Source organism: Castor canadensis, chromosome 17 (genome assembly GCF_047511655.1).
Source record: "Castor canadensis chromosome 17, mCasCan1.hap1v2, whole genome shotgun sequence".
Lineage (NCBI taxonomy): Eukaryota > Metazoa > Chordata > Mammalia > Rodentia > Castoridae > Castor > Castor canadensis.
This window is the reverse complement of record NC_133402.1, coordinates 68,652,703-68,674,622: the sequence shown is the minus strand read 5'-3', so window position 1 is coordinate 68,674,622 and position 21,920 is coordinate 68,652,703. Positions and strand designations below refer to the sequence as shown.

Below are 21,920 nucleotides of genomic sequence, written 5' to 3'. Positions count from 1 at the left end.
TTTTTTCCACATGCAACCTTTAAGATGGTATCTGAAATTCTCACATTAATTCTTTTCTTTGGATTCAGAAAAAAAGGCATCTAACAGGGACCTCATTGTCAGCCACTGACACTTCCTGTTTTGTCAATCCCCCTTTCAGACTGCAAAATCAAATGCATTTTCAAGTAGAGAAGAATAAGCAGCATTGAACAGAAAAGATGACAGCACAGAAGACTCGAGATGGCCCTGTCCTAACCTTTGGGGATTTAGCAAAATGTAAGATTTTTGTTTACAACTCAGACACATGAGAGGTAAGACAGCACCATGCAATTGCAAAGGGCAGAGATCACCAAGCACGGAGTTTGATTTCACTAAGTAGAATAGTGGTAAAGATAGAATTTAATTCACAAGTTCTTCGTTGGTACAAAACACTCAAACTAACACCATGATATGCCTCGTTTCAATGAGCCCACTGTTTGTTCTGTTTCAGTTAGGCGACGATGCGCTTTACTTTCTCACCGATCTTTCTCCAAGCATGTGTGATTCTCTGGTTGTCAGTTTCTGTCCTGCTCACTGCCTGTCATCTCCTGCATGGAGCAAGGACTTATTTAATCTAGTCCTTGCCCTTGCCTGTGCACGGTCTCACCTCCTCAACAGTCTGCATCTGGTGATGAGCTCTATCTACAGTCTAGAAATTCTACCAGCTTCTCCCTGCTTGTCGTCAAGTCTTACCAAGCTCAGCAGTTTAATGAGATGCATCTTCCCCTAGTTGTTTATTTCCAAAAGCGAAGGCATGAGGAAACTGGTTACCTGTATCTGCCATGTGTTCACATGATCAAATTAAAGATGTGGGGGGCGTCAGATGGTGGGACTTGATGCTGAAGTAATGGAAAATCCATAGATGAGTGCTAGTGGCTTGGCCCTCTCTGGGTTTAGTCTTTGTCCTTGTAGTGCCTCCCCAGCTACTCTTGGTAATGACCCCACTTTTTATTTAGTGGCCTCTTCTTGTGCTAAGTAAACTTGTTAGCTAGGCACAGTCTACTCTCAAGCCTTTCTCATTTTCATTTTCAAATTGTTCTTTCCCTGTCTAGCTGTGCCCCTGAGACTGGAGCCTTAAAACCTTTCCAGACTTTCCATCGCTTTTCCTGCCCATGCTAATAGCGACAGTGGCACAGCACGAACACCGTACTACGCTCGTTTCCTCTGTGACCCTCCTTGTTCCTGGATGTTGTCATATTTTCTCTATGCACGATGGGCCTCCCTAGAGTGTGATCATTATCCATGCTTCCCTCGCCTCGCCAGCACATAAAATCTACCTGTCTTGCATTGCCAAGGCTCTCCTCCACCGACAGTCATTTGAAAGCTTTTTAACAAGTGGATGTGAGTGTTATCCTTGTTAACCACATGTGGGGTAGCTGAAGAAACCATAAGGCCTCCAATGAAAGTGAAATTTTAGACACTGAGGTGAATTCGTGGAAAGACTTGGTGATCAAGATGTCTTCCTGGTCCTCAGGAACTAAACAGCTCATAGAGCTGGGGAGCCTCGCACTGCTCTTGACATTCTCATGGTACCCTGCCCATCCTCAGACCAGAGTCCTGCATCACCCATTTCTCTTTCAGTTGAGACCTTTCCCAAATAGCAAATTCAAGAAACTGTAAGTTCTGACTTTTAAATCCCTCTGTTTGAACCAAGAAGTTACCCTTTCTTTCTTGAGTATGCTGGTGGGCGTCTGTGAAGAAGCATATATTCAACCCAGTACATCCAGGTGTGTAAGTATTGCTAAAGCCTATACTAGTGCTTTTCAGTTCAAATAAACTAAAACTGTACCTTAAAGAAATCAAAAACAACATGAGACCAGGGCAAACACTGACAATCAAGAAGTCGCATTCTTTGCTAAAACCTGTTTTTATTCTGAACAACTGACCTATTACAACAGAAGGGCATGCCTGCCACTACAGACAAACCTTTTCTAGGAAAGGCTCCTTAGCAGGACCTGCTCAGAAGTGGAAGTCGGCACTCTTGCCTATTCTTGTTCAAAACAAAGACCTCTGGTTCTTTTCGTCTTTTTTTTTTTTTTGTGGTGCTGGGGTTTGAACTCAGATCCTACACCTTGTGCCACTTCACCAGCCCTTTTTTGTAAGGTTTTTTTTTCAAGATAGGCTCTTGGGAACTATGTGCCTGGGCTGGCTTTGAACCTTGATCCTACTGATCTCTGCCTTGTAAGTAGCTAGGATTACAGGTGTGAGCCACCAGCACCCGGCTTTTCTTAATCCTTTGGGAGATTGACAAGTGTGAAGCAGACTGTGCTCTAAACCAGTTTGCCCCTTTCATTTGCTAAAAAAGCGATTTTATTTTATTTATTTAGTGGTACTGGGGTTTGAACTCAGGGCCTACACCTTGAGCCACTCCACCAGCCCTTTTTTGTGATAGGTTTTTTTGAGATAGGGTCTCGAGAACTATTTGCCCAGGCTGACTTCAAACTACGATCCTCCTGATCTCTGCCTTCTGAGCAGCTAGGATTATAGGGGTGAGCCACTGGCTCCTGGCTTGCTAAAAAATTATTTTAATAGATAAATATAAGACTCATTAATTTTAAATCAACGATAGTTCATTTCACTTTTTTTAATCTACAAATGAAAAATGCTTATCCATATCAGTTAGTCATAGATCAATGGATATTCATACCTTACTTCAATCATGGTCAAGAGAATTAAGGAATGCAAGATTCAAATCACTGTTTGTGAAGGAATGTTCAGTAGGGTGTTCAATAATACTCTCTTGCTTTTCGCTATTCAATCGGGAGGCAGCTGGGTCAAAATCTGTTTTTCTCTGCACATTTTTAACGATCGTCAAAATGTGTCTAATTACTTTCCATTCAAAGTAGTCCAAGTAAGCACTGAAAAGTCTCAGGCCCTACTATAGACCTGGGTCAGAACCCACACAGCCAGAAGATCGTCAGCTGATTCAAATGCATATTTATATTTCTTAGATGAGAAGAACAGAACTCACTGACAAAAATTCAAAGACCTTAACGTAAAACTTGAAACTTTGAAAGTGCTAGAGAAAAGCAGAGGGGACACTTGAGGATCGAGGCATGGGCAATGGCTTTCTAAATAAGACTCAAGTAGCTCAGGAAGTAATGGCAAGAACTGACAGATGGGATCGCATCAAATTAAAAAGCTTCCACACAGCAAAGTAAACATTAACAGAAGAGACTGCTACAGGAGGGGAGAAAAGTTCTGCCAGTGATTCATCTGACAGGGGATTAATATCCAGAATATATAAAGAACTCAAAATATAAAGAACTCAAAAAATTAAGCACAAAAATCATAAATAATACTAACAATAAATCAGCAAATGAACTGAACAGACACTTCTCAGATGAAGAAGTACAAATGGCCAATAATTACATGAAAAAAAAAACAAAACAAAAAACTCCAGCGTCTCTATCCATCAGGGAAATGCATTGAGACTCCGCCTCACCCCAGTCAGATGGCTGTCATCCGGGGAGAGAGGAGCCCTTATCCAGTGTGGGTGAGAGTGCAAATCAGTCCAGCCACGATAGACATGGCATGGAAATAGAATTTCCTTTGATCCACGCACACCACTGCTGGGTATATTCCCAGAAGAATCAGAGTCAACTACAACAGAGACACTGCACACCTATGCTATCGAGGCACTATTCACAATAGCTAAGTTATAAGATCAGCCTAGGTGCCCACCAGCGCACAAATGGTAAAGAAAACGTGGCATATATCCACAATGGAGTTTTACTCACCCATAAACAAAAATGAAATAAAATGAAGGGAATGAAGATCACCATGTTGAGTGAAATCTGTCAGACGTACAAAGACAAGAATGGTGTGCTGTCTCTCAAATGGGGAACGGGGTGGGGGGACATGAAAGTAAAAGGATTATTAGGGGTGTGGAAGGAGAAAAGGGAAGAGGGAGGAGGAATAGGAGGAGAATAGAGGGTGTGAATAAGATCAAAGTATGTTTTATGTACAAGAGTTACTGTGTACAATTAATTGATGTTAAAGAAAACATCATGGCAATAAAAAGCAGTTACACGTTAAAAACATGCTATCAGGGAGGGGTGAGGATAGGTAAAAAAATAAAAATATGCTATCAATTTTATCAACATACAGCCTTTGACATTTTTGGTTGTTTGGCTGTACTGGGGTTTGAACTCAGGGCCTCACGCTTGCTAGGCAGACGCTCTACCAGTTGACCCACCCCACCTGCCTTTGACGTTTTTCAGACCCAAGCGGAAGTTGGTAAGGCAAACATTGTTAAGGACTGCTGGGCCTTCAGCCGGTAGCCCTGTTCACCAAGTGACAGGAGAGTCTCACTTTTATTCTGTATTTACCACAGCTCATGTCGTGCCGTGTGTCGTACGTCACAGATCAGAAAAGGCTTTGAGATCGGTTTAAACATGTAATTATTTCAGAGCTTTTAAACTACGCTAAGGAGAAGGCCACACTTGAAGCACAAAAATAAGAACCAAGTTATTTGACTTCAAGCTTTACAACGTAGGAGGGATCAGAGGACTAGAACACCCGACACGGGTTGGAGATTAGTGTCTCTGTGATGCTCACTCAGACCTTCTTATAACATTATCTTCTTTATAGCTGTGCTGGGTGGGGTACATTGGGGCATTTACAAAAGTTCTTACAATGTATCAAATACATCACACTCGAATTCACCCCCTCCATTATTCTCCTTTGTCCCCGCTCCCCACCTCCTGGAATGGTTTCAACAACTGTCATTTTTGCATTCACATACATGCATACCCTAATTCTATTTAAAAAATACAAGTGAGCCCACCTTTATGCTTTGTTTCAGCACTGATTTTTCCTGATGTTTGGTGGGCCAGCACCACGTCGTGTAATTACAGCAGCCTTGTCATGTCGCAGGTGAGAGCTCCCCGCTGCTTTTCTTTTCCAGAGATCGTCTGGCTAGCCTTACCTGTATATTTCTACATAGTTCAGAACCATCTTACCTAGCTTAAAGAGTCCTATCAGCATTTTTATAAGATAATTTCTAGATTATTTTAGGAAGAACAGACAAGCTTAATGATTTGGGGCATTTCTCCCAAGGTTGTGGTATGCCAGTCCATTTGCTCAAGTCTTGCTTTATGTTTATTGGCTGTGTTTTATGTTTATTTCATGCAGATCTTATGTTTGTTGTTAAGTTTATTTTAATATATTGCCATTTTTCTTTATGAATAGAATTTTCTTCCATTGTGTCTTTCATTGCTGTTCTAGGACTTCATTTCTATAGTCACTTCATTGAATTATTTCACTATTTGCAGTCTTAAAAAGTTATGAGTTTTAAAAATTTGTCATCCTGTCTTATGTGGTAAGGATAATTTTACTCACACATTTACAGTTTTTATCTCTTTTCAAAATTTTTGGCTGGTATCTTGAGAACAACACTAAACAATTGCTATAACAATGGACATTCTTGTTTCAACAAGAGTTGAATCTTGCTGGTTGCCCTGGCTTACGTCTGTAATCTCAGCTACTCAGAAGGCAGAAATCAGGAAGATCGAGGTTGGAAGCCAGCCCAGGCAAATAGTTCATGAGACCCTATCTTGAAAATACCCATCACAAAAAAAAATAGGGCTGGTGGAGAGGCTGAAGTGGTAGAGCACCTGCCTAGCAAACCTGAGGCCCTGAGTTCAAACCCCAGAACCAACAAAATAAATAAATAAACAAACAAATAAATAAATAAATAATTGATGGATGACTAGAGTTAGAACTCCTGATTTTATGTAAGTTTAAAGGAAAACAAACTTTTGCATGCTTAAGCAAAATGGGGTGATTTATCGTATGGAGTAAAAGAGAATCAGAAAACAGGTTTTGTTTTTTTTTTATTGTTTTATTATTCATATGTGCATACAAGGCTTGGGTCATTTCTCCCCCCTGCCCCCACCCCCTCCCTTACCATCCACTCCGCCCCCTCCCTCTTCCCCCAACCTCTCAATACCCAGCAGAAACTATTTTGCCCTTATTTCTAATTTTGTTGTAGAGAGAGTATAAGCAATAACAGGAAGGGACAAGGGTTCTTGCTGGTTGAGATAAGGAGAGCTGTACAGGGAGTTGACTCACATTAATCTCCTGTGCGTGGGTGTTACCTTCTAGGTTAATTCTTCTTGATCTAACCTTTTCTCTAGTTCCTGGTCCCCTTCTCCTATTGGCCTCAGTTGCTTTTAGGGTATCTGCTTTAGTTTCTCTGTGTTAAGGGCAACAAATGCTAGCTAGTTTTTTAGGTGTCTTACCTATTCTCACCCCTCCCTTGTGTGCTCTCGCTTTTATCATGTGCTCAAAGTCCAATCCCCTTGTTGTGTTTGCCCTTGATCTAATGTCCACATATGAGGGAGAACATACGATTTTTGGTCTTTTGGGCCAGGCTAACCTCACTCAGAATGATGTTCTCCAATTCCATCCATTTACCAGTGAATGATAACATTTTATTCTTCTTCATGGCTGCATAAAATTCCATTGTGTATAGATACCACATAGAAAACAGGTTTTTTAACCGAGCACCTGTCACGTGTCTCACAAAATTCTAAGGCAACAAAAAACCAGGCAAGTGCTTTCTCTCTTCCCTCTTCCCTCTTCCCTCTTCCTTCTTCCCTCTTCCTTCTTCCCTCTTCTCTCTTCCTTCTTCCTTCTTCCCTCTTCTCTCTCTCTCTCTCCTTCTCTCTCTCTGTCTCTCTTTCTCTCTCTCTCTTCCCCCTCTGGTCAACTGCTCTCCATACTGCAGGAGAGCATGGTTCCCCTTGAGTTCCCAAGTTGCCTGTCACCATTCCAACCATGAAGTCTTATTAAGACTCTTACTGCTCAGTTCTGCCCCATCTGTGATGGGGAGAGTAGGTTCACATTACAAACACGGCTGGAGCAAGTCCTTAATGATGTCACCTTGAGATGGACATTTACTCCAAAAGGCAACCGTGCAGTAGTGTAAGGCATGCACATGTATAAATAAATACGTGGTTCAGGAAGCACACAAGGCAGTTGTAGTTTCTTGAAGCATGTGAGCTTCTTTAACACCGTCTGACTTCATGGAAGTCTCTGGAAGCAGAAGCTGACACTGGGATTCAGATGCCTGCAACTCTGGAGGATACTTCTCTGAACGACCGAAGGGAGAGCTGTAAGTAGAATCAGGAAGAAGAAAGCCGAAAGGCAGGGGCCAGCCAGAGCCTGGATTGCAGGGGCCCTCTGCAGAGCTGTCCACATTTAAGAAGAAGGGTAGCCCTCTGGTAGTCTTCAGCAGTCACTCTCTGAGAGGGCACATGACTGTCCTGGCATCAACCGAGGGCACTTCTGAGCCCTCTGCAGTCACCAAGCACAGTAGCTGCAGGGGGCGGGTGGGGGAGTTGTTAGCAGGGAAGTGAAACATCACCTCCATCCTCCATTAATACGCTTTCTGTCCCACGGAGATGGCGTGACAATGTCATGTTATGTTGCAACACATTTGAAAAACACGAGACAACGTCAGCTTTGCAGTGAAATTCTTTGCCCTCTCCTGCCTCCCACTTTCTCATATTTCTTACAGGGAATCTCAGGCTGGGAAGTAAAAGAGAATCAGAAAACAGGGTTTTTGCTGAGCACCTGACATGTGACTCACGTTGTGTGAAGTGCAAGGTGGGGATGCTGACCTCTCAGGAGCCATCAGGAAGAAGGCGGGTTTGCACATAAGAAAAACCGGTCGGACCCAATGGCTTTCCGCCAGTGCATCATCACGAGGGCTGCCGAGGAGCAGAATCCCAGCCAAACGCTTGCTCTGGACGTGAGGAACCACGCCCAGCATCTCCATGCACTCTGAGTGGGGTTTGAAAGAATTCCCACCACCAAGTGCCAGAAGGACACAACTGAAAATTGTAAGCGACATGAAGAAAGGCAAGGACTAAAAGAACTGTCGGCGGCATACTCAGCAGACCTCTTGAAGCAGGACAGGAAAGGAACCTCATTTGTCACACGCTCGCCTCCTGTGCCAGCGAGCATTGTTTTCTGCATCCCTGGCAGGATTAGAAATGCCAGAGGAAAGTCTGCAGAGATGTTATGGAAACCAGAATGCTTCAACTCAGAGTCATTCACTGCGCACTTCAGGGTCATCTCACTTTCCGTCACCTCTGCTTCACCCTGTGCCAGGGTACCCCAGTCGAGCGTCCATGTTTAAGGGGGCTCCAATCAGCTGGAATGAGTAAATGAGAATTGCAGGGCCGGGGGAAGGTGATGCCTTTGGGCACCACGTGTTGGAGCGTGTTCACACTTGCCTCACCATTGTCAAGACTGCTGGTTTCCATAACGCAGGAGCTGTGTGGCTGTTGGCCGCCACCTGAGCGGAGGAGCGTTTGCTGCTGCCCAGACTGTGCCATGTCACACGCTCTCAGCTCGCCTTCAAGGCTACACAGGGACTGCTGCCCCGGCCACCAATTTTGCTGCTGGAACTGGAATTTGTCCAGCAGCATCTTTCAACACAGGCTGCTTTGGTTTTTGTCTTGTGTCTGAGAAGGTAATTAATTGCACGATGAGGATTTTCATAGCTTTTGAAGGATCTTTTGAACCGTTCGACGTGGCAGCAGACGAGACGGTGGAAGCCGTCAAGCTGATGATAAAGGTAGTGTCCTGGAGTCACTAAAAAGTCTATTCGTTTTGGTTACCCAGTGAAAGTTAAGACGTGCACGTTAGGCACGCTTTCAGCACAGGGAACGATTTCTTGAGATTGATAAGAATGTGGTAACTTGGAACTGTTGGGCAGACAGCAAACTAAGCCAGTAAAGAAATTTCGCTTCCTATAGGGAGTTTGTGGGTTGTGTGGGGCCAGATAGCCACTGCGATTCTTCAGAAAATGACAAGGACAGGACTTTCACTTTAGGCTGGTGAGTGGACCCAGGGTCCCACAGATGCCTGGAAGGGACCAAGCAGATATAAAGAACGGAGGGGCTCTGGAGACACAGAGGATGGTGGAGAACTTGTAGTAGGAGTTCTTTGTGCTGGGAAGCCTGAAGCTCGGGAGGGTCTTACCTGGGGCCACACTGCTGAGTTAGGAGCAATGTGGCAGAGTGGCTCTCGCCTAAATGTCTTATAGCTATCCACTCTAAAATGAAAAATGAAGCACAGTGCTTTGTTCCTGGCCATCAAATCCTGGACTTGGAAAAGGCCATTCCCACTCGCTAAGGAGCATTTACTGAGCCTTCGTTAATGATATTTTGAAGCTTACCTCAACCTAGATCTTCTGGCACAAAGGATCTTAACCTTTATGTATCATGGATCCTTTGGAAGTATGGTACAGTCTAGGAACTCCTTCTCAAAATGTCCTTAACTGCACAAAGTAAAATGTGTGTGCAGTGTGCTGGTACACATCTGTGATCCCAACACTCGGGAGGCCGAGGCAGAAGGATTGAGAGTCCAAGGCTAGCCTGGGCTACACCGGGAGACCGGTCTCAAATAAAACAAAATGGAAACCAGTTATAGTGAAATACAGTTTTCTAATAATAAAAATCAAATTTGTGCCAGGTGCTCATGGCTCATGCTTATAATTCCAGCTACTCAGGAGGCAGAGATCAGGAGGATTGAGGTTTGAAGCCAGCCCAGGCAAATAGTTCACAAGACCTTATCTTGAAATCTCCTTCTCCAAAAAGGACTGGCAGAGTGACTCAAGGTGTAGCCCTGAGTTCAAATGCCAGTGCTGCCAAAAAAAAAAAAAAATCAAATTTGTGATATAGCAGCCTGTATTATAAGACTTTTTGTTAACATGTTAACTAAGAAGTTCTTCCCATGCATTTAATAATGTATGTTTGAAGAAGTGATAAGTATATATAACATTTTGAAATATCTGCACAACAGTAATGTGACGTGACTTGATTCTTATTAGTGACAAAGTCACAGGTACAGCTGACTACTGTTAGCTACTTTAGTTTATTGCCTATAAGAATAATTAAAGGGGGCCAGGTAGAGTGGTACTCACCTATAATCCAGCTACACAGGAGGCAGAGATAGGAGGATTTCGATCTGAGGTTGATCCCAGACAAAGACATAAGACCCTTATTGAAAATTAACTAAGGATAAAAAGGGGACTGGGAGCATGGCTCGAGTGGTAGAGCACCTGCCTAGCCCTGAGTTCATCCCCAGTGCCATTAGAAGAAAAGAAGGAGAAGAAAAAAATCTTAATTTCACTTAAAGTTAATGAAAATGAAGATGCGGTTTTGTTTCCTTTTTTTTAGTGGTGGTGCTAGGGTTTGAACTCAGGGCCTTGGGCTTGCTAAGCAAACGCTCTACCACTCGAGCCATGCCCCCATCCCCAGATGTAGTCTTTTGCCACCTACATTCTCTGCATAAACTTTTGAAGAGATCTGTGGACTCGAAGTTAAGATCTCGCTCTAACACTTCTTCCCTTTGACCCAAAACAATTTTTGTTTTTCTTTTGGCAGTCATGGGGTTTGAACTCAGGGCCTATACCTTGTACCACTCCACCAGTCCTTTTTTGTGAAGGGTTTTCAAGATAGGGTCTCGTGAACTGTTTGCCCAAGCTGGCTTTGAACCACGATCCTCTCAACCTCAGCCTCCCAAGTAGCTGGGATTACAGGGGTGAGCCACCCCGTGCAGCTGACCCAGTACAATTATAATGCTAAGTGGGGTCGGGGGGAGAGAGGCCTCACAGTAGTCTGGGCCAGCAGTGCAGAGGTGCCCTGTCTTCTCAGCGTGCTGTTGCTTTTTAAGGATTTCTTCCACATCCCTCTCTCTGAGCACAAGCACAGCAGGCGGTCTCTGGAGCTCGTGTATGCCGGAGCAGCTCTGAGGAACAATTGGAGTCTTGCTGACGTTGGGATCTCGTTCTGCTCGACTCTCAAATGCTTTCTGAAGGTATGATGAGCAGAACGCTTGTCCAAGATGTCCATCTCCCTTTAAATTAAGCTGTGGATAGTCCGAACTGCATTTCATAACTTAGAAAGGGCTTTTCTTTTTTGCCTTCTCCTCTTCCCCATTTGTGCAAATGGCCTTACGCATCTTTGTCTGTGAGGGGCAGAAGACAGGGATGCTGGGCAGAGCTGCCCTTGTCTACCCCTTTTCCCCTTTCCCTCCTTGTCCCCTTTCAGCCTGCCTATCCTGTCATGCAAATCTCACCACAAGCAAATTTTAGACCAACCCTAAGGGCAGGTCTGGACTATTGCTAGGGGATGAAGAAGGTTAGGTCACTTCCATGGGAAAAGTGATGAGGGGCAGAGGAGTGAGGTCTTCAGTAACAAGAATGATAGGTGTTTCTGTGTTCAAGTCTGGCAGGCAGCCATGCATGCTTGGGGCCGTGGCTGGGCTTTAAGAGCCTTAAAAAACTTGAAAATTGTAAAAGATGCAAAAATATGTGTCTAGAGATTTTCTGGGGTCATTTTCTTAAACTTCCATGAATTGTTTTTAAAAGACAAGCGAACCAAATCATTTAAGAGTTGCTGCTCTAAGATAGAAATGTCATCCCGTACCGTAAGTCTGCCTGATGTGTGAATTACTGTACACAGTTTTAACTAAGAGTGGTGAGAGAGAGAGAGAGAGAGAGAGAGAGAGAGAGAGAGAGAGAGAAGAAAGGAAAGAAAGGTAGAAAAGAAAGAAAGGAGTCAGGCGCTGGTGACTCATGCCTGTAATCCCAACTACTTAGGAAGCAGAGATCAGGAGGATCGCAGGTCGAAGCCAACCAGGGCAAATAGTGCATGAGACCCTGTCTAAAAAAAAACCCTTCACAAAAAAGGGCTGGTGGAGTGGCTTAAGGTATAGGCCCTGAGTTCAAACCCCAGTACCACAAAAAAAAAAAAAAAAAAAGAAACTTCAAAAATCCTAGCTCGCACAGTCTGCAGCTCATGGAGAGGTCTCTGTGAGTCCCACTTGTCATCAGGTGTCTCTATTCTGCGTGATCTGCTGCTTCCCTGCTCTTTGTTTTGTGCAAACGCACCTCCCAGGGAGCAGATGGCCCAAGAGCAAGGCAAAAGTAAACGTGCTTACACGAAGTGACAAAGTGAGAACTTTAGAGAAGGCGAGAGCAACATTACGGAAAAAGCGATCAGGCGTCCGTGATGTTTGGGATTTTGATGAGCAGTGCTAAGTGTGATTCTGCGACCTTGATGCAGCCAACGCCACGCGGCTTCAAGTTGGGGGCGCTCAGCCCTCCCGTGCATAGGGTGCAGTGCACTTGAGTGAGCGCAGACTGCTGGGCACCCAGGGTGTCTTCCATGGCAGGCCTCCTTGGAACCGCACCGCGGATGCCCTTTTGCAAGCACGTACTTCAAGGAACTAGTGAAGCCCACGTGGTGGGAGGGGCACTCACGTTCTCGTAGTTGGCATTAAATGTCTTACAGTCGTCAAAGTGAACTCTTAACATATTTTAGTATCAATAAGCAGTGAAGACACGTCACAAAACAGTGGCTCACGGTGTAGGCCCTGAGTTCAAACCCCAGAAAAAGAGTCCTACAGAGTTAGCCTGACCTCTTACTGCAACACAGCTTCTCACAACATTGCAGGGATGCCATCAGAAGGAATTAACTAAATTTTGAGCTCAGCACTTGATTGGTGGAGGCAGGGAAACTAGGGAGGGGCATAGGGAGCTGAGCCCTCCTCAGACTCTACAAGACACATGTGCCAGAGGCTGCCTCCTTGCCGAAGGACATGGATGTGTGACAGGCACCCCAACCAGGCCTGCCCATCCACCCCACTTTATGTTAAGACCAGTGAGGCAGAGAAGCAGAGGCACAGGGAGGGTCCTGGCAGGCCTGGACACACAGCTGGCAGCGTGTCCAATGCCTGCTCTGAGGGCTCAGTGGTGGCTGCAGTGTGGCCTTGCTGGACTAATTCTGGGGCATGATTTAGATTGTCCTGGCTGCCCAATCTCTCACCGCTAATCTGCCTGACAACAATGTGAGCTACCCAAAGCCTTTCAGTTTATTTTCTGCTAAATTATCCACGGTCCCTGCTGCTTGCAACTAAGAACCCTGTTGTATTCAGAGCAAAATAGAGGGGAGCACTTTGCCTTGAGAATCGGGGGAGCATAGAAAGGCGGGGACTCCCTGAAAGGCATCTCCATCCTCACTGAAAAGTCAGACAACTATCACACACTTCATTAGTTTTCATCTTTGCTTCCCAAGGCCTTTATTGACTCATTCATTCAACACGTTCTTATGTCAAGCTGATTACAGATACTATTCTAGGCCTTAAGTCACAACAGTGGACAGAACTCAAGCAGTAATTTCCATGACAACCCATGGCAAAACAAGGAGGCAAGTGTGACAGCACCTCTGCACATCTGTGTGTCATACAGAAACCTGGGTTGTGTGGCACCTGATGCCAGGGCTGTAAGAACACAGCAAACTGCACAGCAATACAACTTGGAAATAGGTGCCGCAGAAACTACTTCTTCCTCCTCTTCTTCTTCCTTTCTTCCTTGGTGGGACTGAGATTGGAACTCAAGGTTTTGTGCAAAGCAGGTGCTCTACTGCTTGAGCCACATCTCCAGTCCATTTTGTTCTGTGCGTTGGCTGCCCTGCTACTCGTAATTGTGCTCTGTGGCTGTCTTGAATAAGCTCTTTCACCTCTACTCTCCTTACAGTGTGGGCAGGCTGGACTCCAGGACAAGAGTAGGGTTCAGTGCAAAGCTTCGAGCACTGGGACAGATGACCCTTCATTGCAGAATTTGCCTGGGCTGTCCCTTTTTTTTTTTTTTTTTTTTTGGCGGTACTAGCACTTGAACTCAGGGCCTACACTTGAGTCACTCCATCAGCCTTTTTTCTGTGATGAGTTTTTTTGAGATGGGAGTCTGGAGAACCATTTGCCTGGGCTGTCCTTGAACTGCAGTCCTCCCTATCGCAGCCTTCTGAGTAGCTAGGATTACATGTGTGACCACTGGCCCCCAGCAAACAATCTTTCTGTTGGTTTTTGTAGTTCTTTTCTGAAGAAGGAAAAGCTAACCCGATGCTCCTTCCCATCGTTCCTATGTCACCCACGTGCCCTTTCTCAGATGTGTCTTCCTTACCATTAAAGGAAAAAGTGCAGTATGCAGGAACACTAGAAAATGACTTTTTAAAAATATATTTAAGGGTAGATCACTTCTATGTTTACAAAATGTCTTTCCTTCCTGTCACTCAAGCAAAACTTTGTAGTCTACACGAACAATATAAACACAATAAAAACCCCAACTATCTTGGATTTATTTCATGGCACAGCGTCTACTTTTGTTTCAAAACTGCATATTGACAAGTTTTTTAACATCGAAAAAAGGTTTTGGTTCACATTTGTGATATTTCCAAGTTATACCACAATGAAGGACTGGCTTTCCTAGATTCCCAGATGGTAGAACTAACTTGCACAACATAACACGGTTAAACATAGTTAAAGAAGAAAGGAACTAGTTAAATTCGTGTCTATTTAATCATGCACTACAGCAATAACAAGACTTGGAAAACTGCCTGCAGTTTTCCAGAGCACAGAGCTGGTATGTCTGCATTCTTTGAGGCACGGGATGCTTTTTCAATGATGAGGACTTTTGCTAGCGTCATTGGGTCATCACTGCCCTTGCCTGTTATCACGTGTGTATAGTAGGCAGTGTGGACTTGAGGAAAAGGTCTGCTTTACCATCAAACTTACAGGAACTGATTGAGATGGAAACCAATATTTAAGTACATATCTTCCTTCGCACTAGAGATAGTATTTCTTCCTTACGCTTACAGTGAAGAGTGCGAGCGATGAGATGTCTAGGGAACTCTGAGAGTTTTAACTAAGGTGCTTGCTCTGTGGTATCTTGGTTTGTTTCTCAAGGGATTTATGATTACGTATGCCCAATGACGACTTGTGTATGGTATGGCTTATTTATAGCATCTGACTTCCTTGGGGGTAACTGGCCGGCCTGCCCTGATTCAGAATTTGTAAATAGACAGGTAGAGACATGCCTTCTCTAGGTACTCAATGTGACTTAGCAGGCTGATATTAATTAGCATCTGTCCTCTTTTCTTATACTCAATATGCAGAGGTGTCTGAAACTACTGTGCCTCATTAGAATTGAAGTGCAGCTTCCCACAAAAACAAGGTGAAGTTAAAACTGTGTAGTGACAACTACGTTCTAGAAACATTAAGAATGAAATGGGCTGGGATGCCACTCAACATTTGTTGTTTATTTGTAAGGCAAAAAGTTCCCAGGTGCTTAAAAAAAAAAAAGAAAAGAGAAAAGGCCAGGTGCTCATGGCTCACGCCTGTAATCCTAGCTACTCAGGAGGCAGAGATCAGGAAGATCATGGTTCAAAGCCAGCCTGGGCAAATAGTTCACGAGACCCTATCTCGAAAAACCCTTCACAAAAAAGGGCTGGTGGAGTGGCTCAAGGTGAAGGCCCTCAGTTCAAACTCCAGAACTGCAAAAAAAAAAAAAAGGGGGGGGGGAAAGAAAATAACGAAAACCCACACTCTACAGGTGTTAATTTTCTTAAGACTTAAGAATTTGGCTTCATTTACATTTTCTTCTGTTCACTTCTGACTTTCATTAAAGCTGCCAGGTATTTTGCAATTCTCCCTTGCTACTACTTGCATCTGTAACCTCTAGATAGATAGATAGACAGACAGACAGACATATATTCACAGAGAGTCTTTATAGATACAGATATACGATGATTCATATTCCAAGATGCTTATTTGGCCTCATTTGTCTAACATTACATAGCAGCTAGCTAACTGTTAAGAGCAACTTGGGCCTCTACTATTTTGTTTGCATGTTATTCTATTTATTTGCATTTCATTTGTTATTTGTTTACATCATTTGTCACTACAAGCTAGCAGCCATAGTGAGGGGGAGAGAAAGGTCAGAGGGATCTGTGAAAAGGAAAACAAATTTCCTTTTTCGGCACTATCTTTTGGTCCCTCTTTTTCAGAGATTTCTGCCTGCCTGTGAGTGTTTCATGGATTAGCTGTGCAGACCCTGGCTTTATGGGGCCATAGGAAAACATGAGCATGGTGAAAAGGGAAGGTGAATCCTGGGTTCTTATCCAGTGGATTCATCAGAAGCTCTCATGGAAAAGTGTTCTGAGCACTGGAGCCTCAGCCAGCAGCTGGGCCTGCTGAGCTGGCTTCACGTGCAGCAGAGAAGGGACAACTGAACTGAACTGGCTGCACACCACAGTCAGAGCACTCAGCCACAAAGGCTTTTTCAGGGATCTGCATGCTGATCAGCTGTGGCCATGTGCCTGGGAGGAGGGAGTGTGTGGGATGTATTAGAAGGCCGCAGCAAGTGGCCGGGAGCAGAAGCCAGAGAGGTATTTGATGGGAGAAGGAGAGACAGTGAGGGGAGTTTAAGAGCCTGCGTTACTAGGGACCTTGGGGGCAGCACTTGCTCTTCCGTCTGCCCAGACAACCGCAAGCCACTGAAGAGTACCACAGTCCTGAGTCCGCCAGAGAGGAAGTGGAGCCAGCTTCACTCTGTTAGAAAAGGGGAAATGCTCTCACCCCCCCCCCCCCCGCCTTCGTCATTGCTGGCTTCAGTTTGGGTTCGGCTCCACTAAACTGTTGCTACCAGGATTAAGATTTTCCCCAAACTTTCCATTTTTACTCAACCTCAGATGCCTGAGTTCTGCTTGGCTTCCTATTTAAATTGTGAAATTAAAGGAACAAGGAAACTTGTAAAAACAACAACAAAAAACTATATTTAGTATTTCCTTTTCAAATAGTGAAAATAAATGCATATGGCTACTGTGTTTTGCAAAAAGTCAAACCATATAGCAAGGAAGAGCCCACAACCAGAAAAAAACTCCCCGCTCAGTTCCACTCCCCAGAGTTGACCTCTCAGACAGGAAGCTTTTCAGTGAACCACAGGTTTGGAATCCCGAGCGTTTCCCAGTCAGGGTGCAGCGCCACAGGGGGTGCTGGCCAGGCAAGCACCTCTGTGAGCTTAGCACATGCATACCAGGTTTCAGACTAGAAGAAAGAAGGGTCTCAGCGCCCTGCCAGGTCGCCACCTCACTAAAGCAGGGGGCCTGGTTAATGCCCTCTGGACAGAGGAGCAAGCCTGAGCACAGAAGCCAGAGATCTGACCTGCCTTTGCTTCTACCCTGCACACCCATGCAACGGAGCTGGGAGACCCCTAACCTAACTGGCAGACACTGAGTCCCTCCTTCTCCCCTTCTGCAGGAAGAAGAGAAGCCCACGCTCTACGTGTTCAGTGCTGTCACCCAGGAGACCGTGCCGATCGTGGACAGCTCCCTTCTTGGTAAAAAAGTGTCTGACCTGAGGACGCTGGTCACTCTGAGATGTGGCTTTCCCGTGAGCGTCTACTGTCTGCGGACCCCCCAGGGCCTGGAGATGTTCGACTGTAACAGCCTGAAGGCCTACCAGATCGAAACCGGTACTGTCAGTTCTGTCCTGCTACTGCCAGCTCCGGGGCGGGGCTGTCAGCACCAGGGCTTGTTAATACCAGATTTTGCACCTTTCCAAGAGAAAATGGAAATCTGGAAGTTTAAGTGCAAGCTGTCAACTTCGTTTGCTTATTTACTGTAAAATAATTAAGCCACAGTTTAGCTATCAGAAGTGTGAAAAGATGTCACCCAGGTGTCCTGGCGCTCCAAGCACTCAGTCCCCTCCACAGGCGGCCGTCGTTGTTCTGAGGAGCTAGAATCTGAAGTCACAGCAAAGGGAGTTGCTTCTAAGGTGGAGCCTCGGAAGCACAGCACAGATTTAAACCGTCAAGGCTCGGCCCTGTGTAGGGTCCGTAGACTGACAAGTGAGGCAGGCCTCAAAGCAGGTTTACTCATGTCTCAGGAGGGGACAGCAAAAGTCACAGCGCTTCGTCGCTTTCTCTTCAAAGTGTATTTCAGCATCTGTCTAAGTAAGTTCAAGTGCATGTTCTTTTCTTCCTCTCTGTGCAAGCCATACACACCGTTGCAGTCATTTAAAAATGTTGCCAGGTCTATTAAAGCAATCTCTTTATCACTGTGGCCCTAACTCTGTGCAGGATGAAAAGCTCCCTTAGTAGGTGTCTGATAGACAGACTCCAGTCATGTCTGCTGTAGCCAGACATCAACAAGACAACGCAAATCTGACACACCGTCACCTCTGTCTTACCCACGTGAGAAAATGACTTGAGCCTGAGGTCATTGCGTGGAGAAACCAGTCCTCTGGCAATAAGTACATCTTCAAGTGAGGCTGTGCAGTGTCGCTAGTGGCAGCGGAGCCTGAGTCCTCCCGACACACACACCACACACCACACACACACCACACACACCACACACCACACACACACACCACACACACACAACACACACAACACACACCACACACACACCACACACACACACACACACACACACCACACACACCACACACACCACACACACAACACACACACCACACACACACCACACACACACACACCACACACACACCACACACACCACACACACCACACACACACACACCACACACACACACCACACACCACACACACACACACAACACACACACACACCACACACACACCACACACACCACACACACACCACACACACACAACACACACACACAACACACACACCACACACCACACACACACCACACACACCACACACCACACACACACACACCACACACACACAACACACACAACACACACCACACACACACACACAACACACACACCACACACACACACACACACACACCACACACACCACACACCACACACACACCACACACACCACACACCACACACCACACACACACCACACACACCACACACACCACACACACCACACACACCACACACCACACACCACACACACACAACACACACACCACACACCACACACACACCACACACACCACACACACCACACACACACACACACCACGCTCACACCACACACACCACACACACCACACACACCACACACAACACACACACACACACACACAACACACACCACACACCACACACCACACATACACCACACACACCACACACACACCACACACACACACCACACACACACCACACACACCACACACACACACACACCACACACACCACACACACCACACACCACACACCACACACCACACACACACCACACACACACACATCACACACACACCACACACCACACACCACACACCACACACACCACACACCACACACCACACACCACACACACACCACACACACACACACACCACACACACCACACACACCACACACACCACACACCACACACCACACACACACACCACACACACCACACACCACACACCACACATACACCACACACACCACACACACACCACACACACACACCACACACACCACACACCACACACCACACACACACCACACACACCACACACACACACACACCACACACCACACACCACACACACACCACACACACACACACACCACACACCACACACCACACACACACCACACACACACCACACACACACACACACACACACACACCACACACACACCACACACCACACACACACACACCACACACCACACACACACACAACACACACCACACACACACACCACACACACACCACACACACACCACACACACCACACACACACACACCACACACCACACACCACACACCACACACACCACACACACACACACCACACACCACACACCACACACACACCACACACCACACACACACACACCACACACCACACACACACCACACACACACCACACACACACCACACACACCACACACACCACACACACACCACACACCACACACCACACACACACCACACACACACCACACACACCACACACACACCACACACGACACGCTTGCAAGGCGATTTGCTTTCTCTAGCTGCTAAGCCTGCTCTTGCTGATGCTTCTCCCGACGACTGCACTGAGCTAGCTGTGCTCTTCCTGCTGGTTGACATCAAGGCTCTCAGAACTTTAATGGCAATTATTGTCCCCATTTTGCCCAGAGGAAATGAAGCGGTAGGCTTGTCCCCGAGGACGTTACTAGCTCTGCAGGCTTGCTGGAGGCCGAACCCTGCCTGCACTGTGACATGACAAGGGCTCCGAATGTGACTAGGCTTACGTGAGGAAGGGCACTCAGAGCCACTTGTCCCCAGGCTCTGACAATGAAATTGTTTAGTGAAATACCAAAACAAACAGAGATGAACTGGATGACTGGCCCTCAGTCCTACACTGCTCAGGTCACAGTGACATTTTAGAGCTGGAAAAGAATTTAGAAGTGGCTTGGCCTAAGCACCTTTTACAGATTAAAAAACAAAACATAGCTTCTGAATGGCTCCCTCAAGGTGTGTGAGGAGAAAATCCCACACCCTTCAAACAAGCCTCTGAGGGAGGAGGCTTGAGAGGGGGGTGTTCAGAGCCTGGACGGCTGCTGGGTAGACTGACTGACCATCCCCAGAACTCAGGGCATTGGAGAAGAGGCGAGGGAAAGGCCCCAAGGGGAAATGGCAGGGCCCCACCCACGTCTTACCTTTGCCTAAAGCACACCTTGCACTGCCTCGGGCACCTGGCCTGCTGATTTTAACCAGGGGAATCCTTAGTCAGCTTGTCTTCTAGATTCTCCCCTTCCAGTCAGTGTGTCATCCCTGCTGCTATCAGAACTTAAACTTTAGTCCCTCTCCAAAGCAGGGAAAATAAGGTTTTGGAGGTGGATATGGTGGAACACACCTATAATCCCAGCACCTGAGAGGCCGCGGCAGGGGGATTGAGAGTTCAAGGCCAGCCTGAATTATAGAACACATTCCAGGCCAGCTGGAGCTACATAGTAAGATACAAAACAAAACAAAAAAACTTTAGAGAAGCAGTCAAGTGTCAAGTCCGGGTTGAAAATCAAAGATTTAAGTATCACAGTTAGTCACTGTGCATACCAGCTCATGCAGAAATCCACAAAGCTGCCCTGCACCCGAGGTGTGTAGAGAAGGGGGAACAGTGAGACAGGTGTGTACCCTCGGTCATAATCCAACAGGGCGGCTTGGCGCAGGCTGGAGGGCTCATGGGAAGGCACTCCCGGAGCACATGGGGACACAGGAACCGTGGGCTGTCTGGGGGAGGAACAGAAGAAAGTCCAGGCTTCCAGGCCAGGGCAAAAGTCAAGCCACAGACTCGTGGACATTGGCTGGTCCCAGGGAGGACACAAAGCAGGAGACTGTGGAAAGTGGAGGGGCCTGACAGTGAGCAGAGCTGCATCATCTGATCAGATGTGGCATGAACAGTAGGGAGGAATGAGGAGAGGCTGAGAGAGGGTGGCCGCTAACTGGCGCTCTGACTAATCCCAGGGCCAGCTAACTGCACAGCAGTGGAGGGACACAGGAAGGACAGACAGGAAGGCGGCTGGTCACAAGTAAGAACAGGAAGCACTGAGATGGAGTCCAGAATGGCAGTGGGAGATAGGGAAGGACTGTGCTCTGGGCCCCAGCTCGAGACACAGGAGATTCAGAGTGTTCCTTTATACTCAGCTGTTAGCCCAACAGCTCTTCCAGTTCTCCTCCACAACAAACATGGAGCAGGGGCTTGGGTGGTGGGTTCAGCTGGCCCATATTGAAATAGGTGTCCCGCCCATGAAGGTGGCACTGAGCCCGGTGAGAGGTGCTTTCTCTGGAGCAAACATACAGAAGGATGTAGCAAAGGCCAGCGGCCAGCACTCAGCACCTGCTAGGTCAGCTTCCAGTCAGGAGAACCGGGACTTGTATTCTAACAGACACGGAGAACAGGCTGTTTTCAGGATGCTGGTGATAGACCAGACAAGTCTAAGACTTTTTATTTGGTTTAAAGGTCACTGGTGAGCTCAGAGAGCAGCTTTAACAAACTGAATGAAGACTGAAAAATTGTAGAGATTAAGACAAGAAATGGGATGTTCTTTTTGGCAATAAAACATTTAGTAACCAACTTACCAAGAATTATAAAGCTAGC

The 21,920-nt window shown here is 46.2% G+C and overlaps 1 protein-coding gene across 8 annotated transcripts in view; it reads left to right on the top strand.

Moving 5' to 3' along the window:
- Window positions 1-7,253: 7,253 nt before the first annotated feature.
- Window positions 7,254-21,920, top strand: part of Ankub1 (ankyrin repeat and ubiquitin domain containing 1) — a 33,374-nt gene continuing 18,707 nt past the window's right edge. For 2 of the 8 annotated variants that reach the window (XR_012443069.1, XR_012443070.1), the window contains exons 1-3: window positions 7,499-8,608; window positions 10,711-10,854; window positions 17,134-17,347. Coding sequence is in view for 6 of the 8 variants with exons in the window: in XM_074058964.1 (XP_073915065.1) it covers window positions 8,519-8,608; window positions 10,711-10,854; window positions 17,134-17,347 (448 nt within the window). In the remaining 2 variants the exon portion in view is untranslated. The other 6 variants (XM_074058965.1, XM_074058964.1, XM_074058969.1 and 3 more) reach the window with 6 other exon arrangements.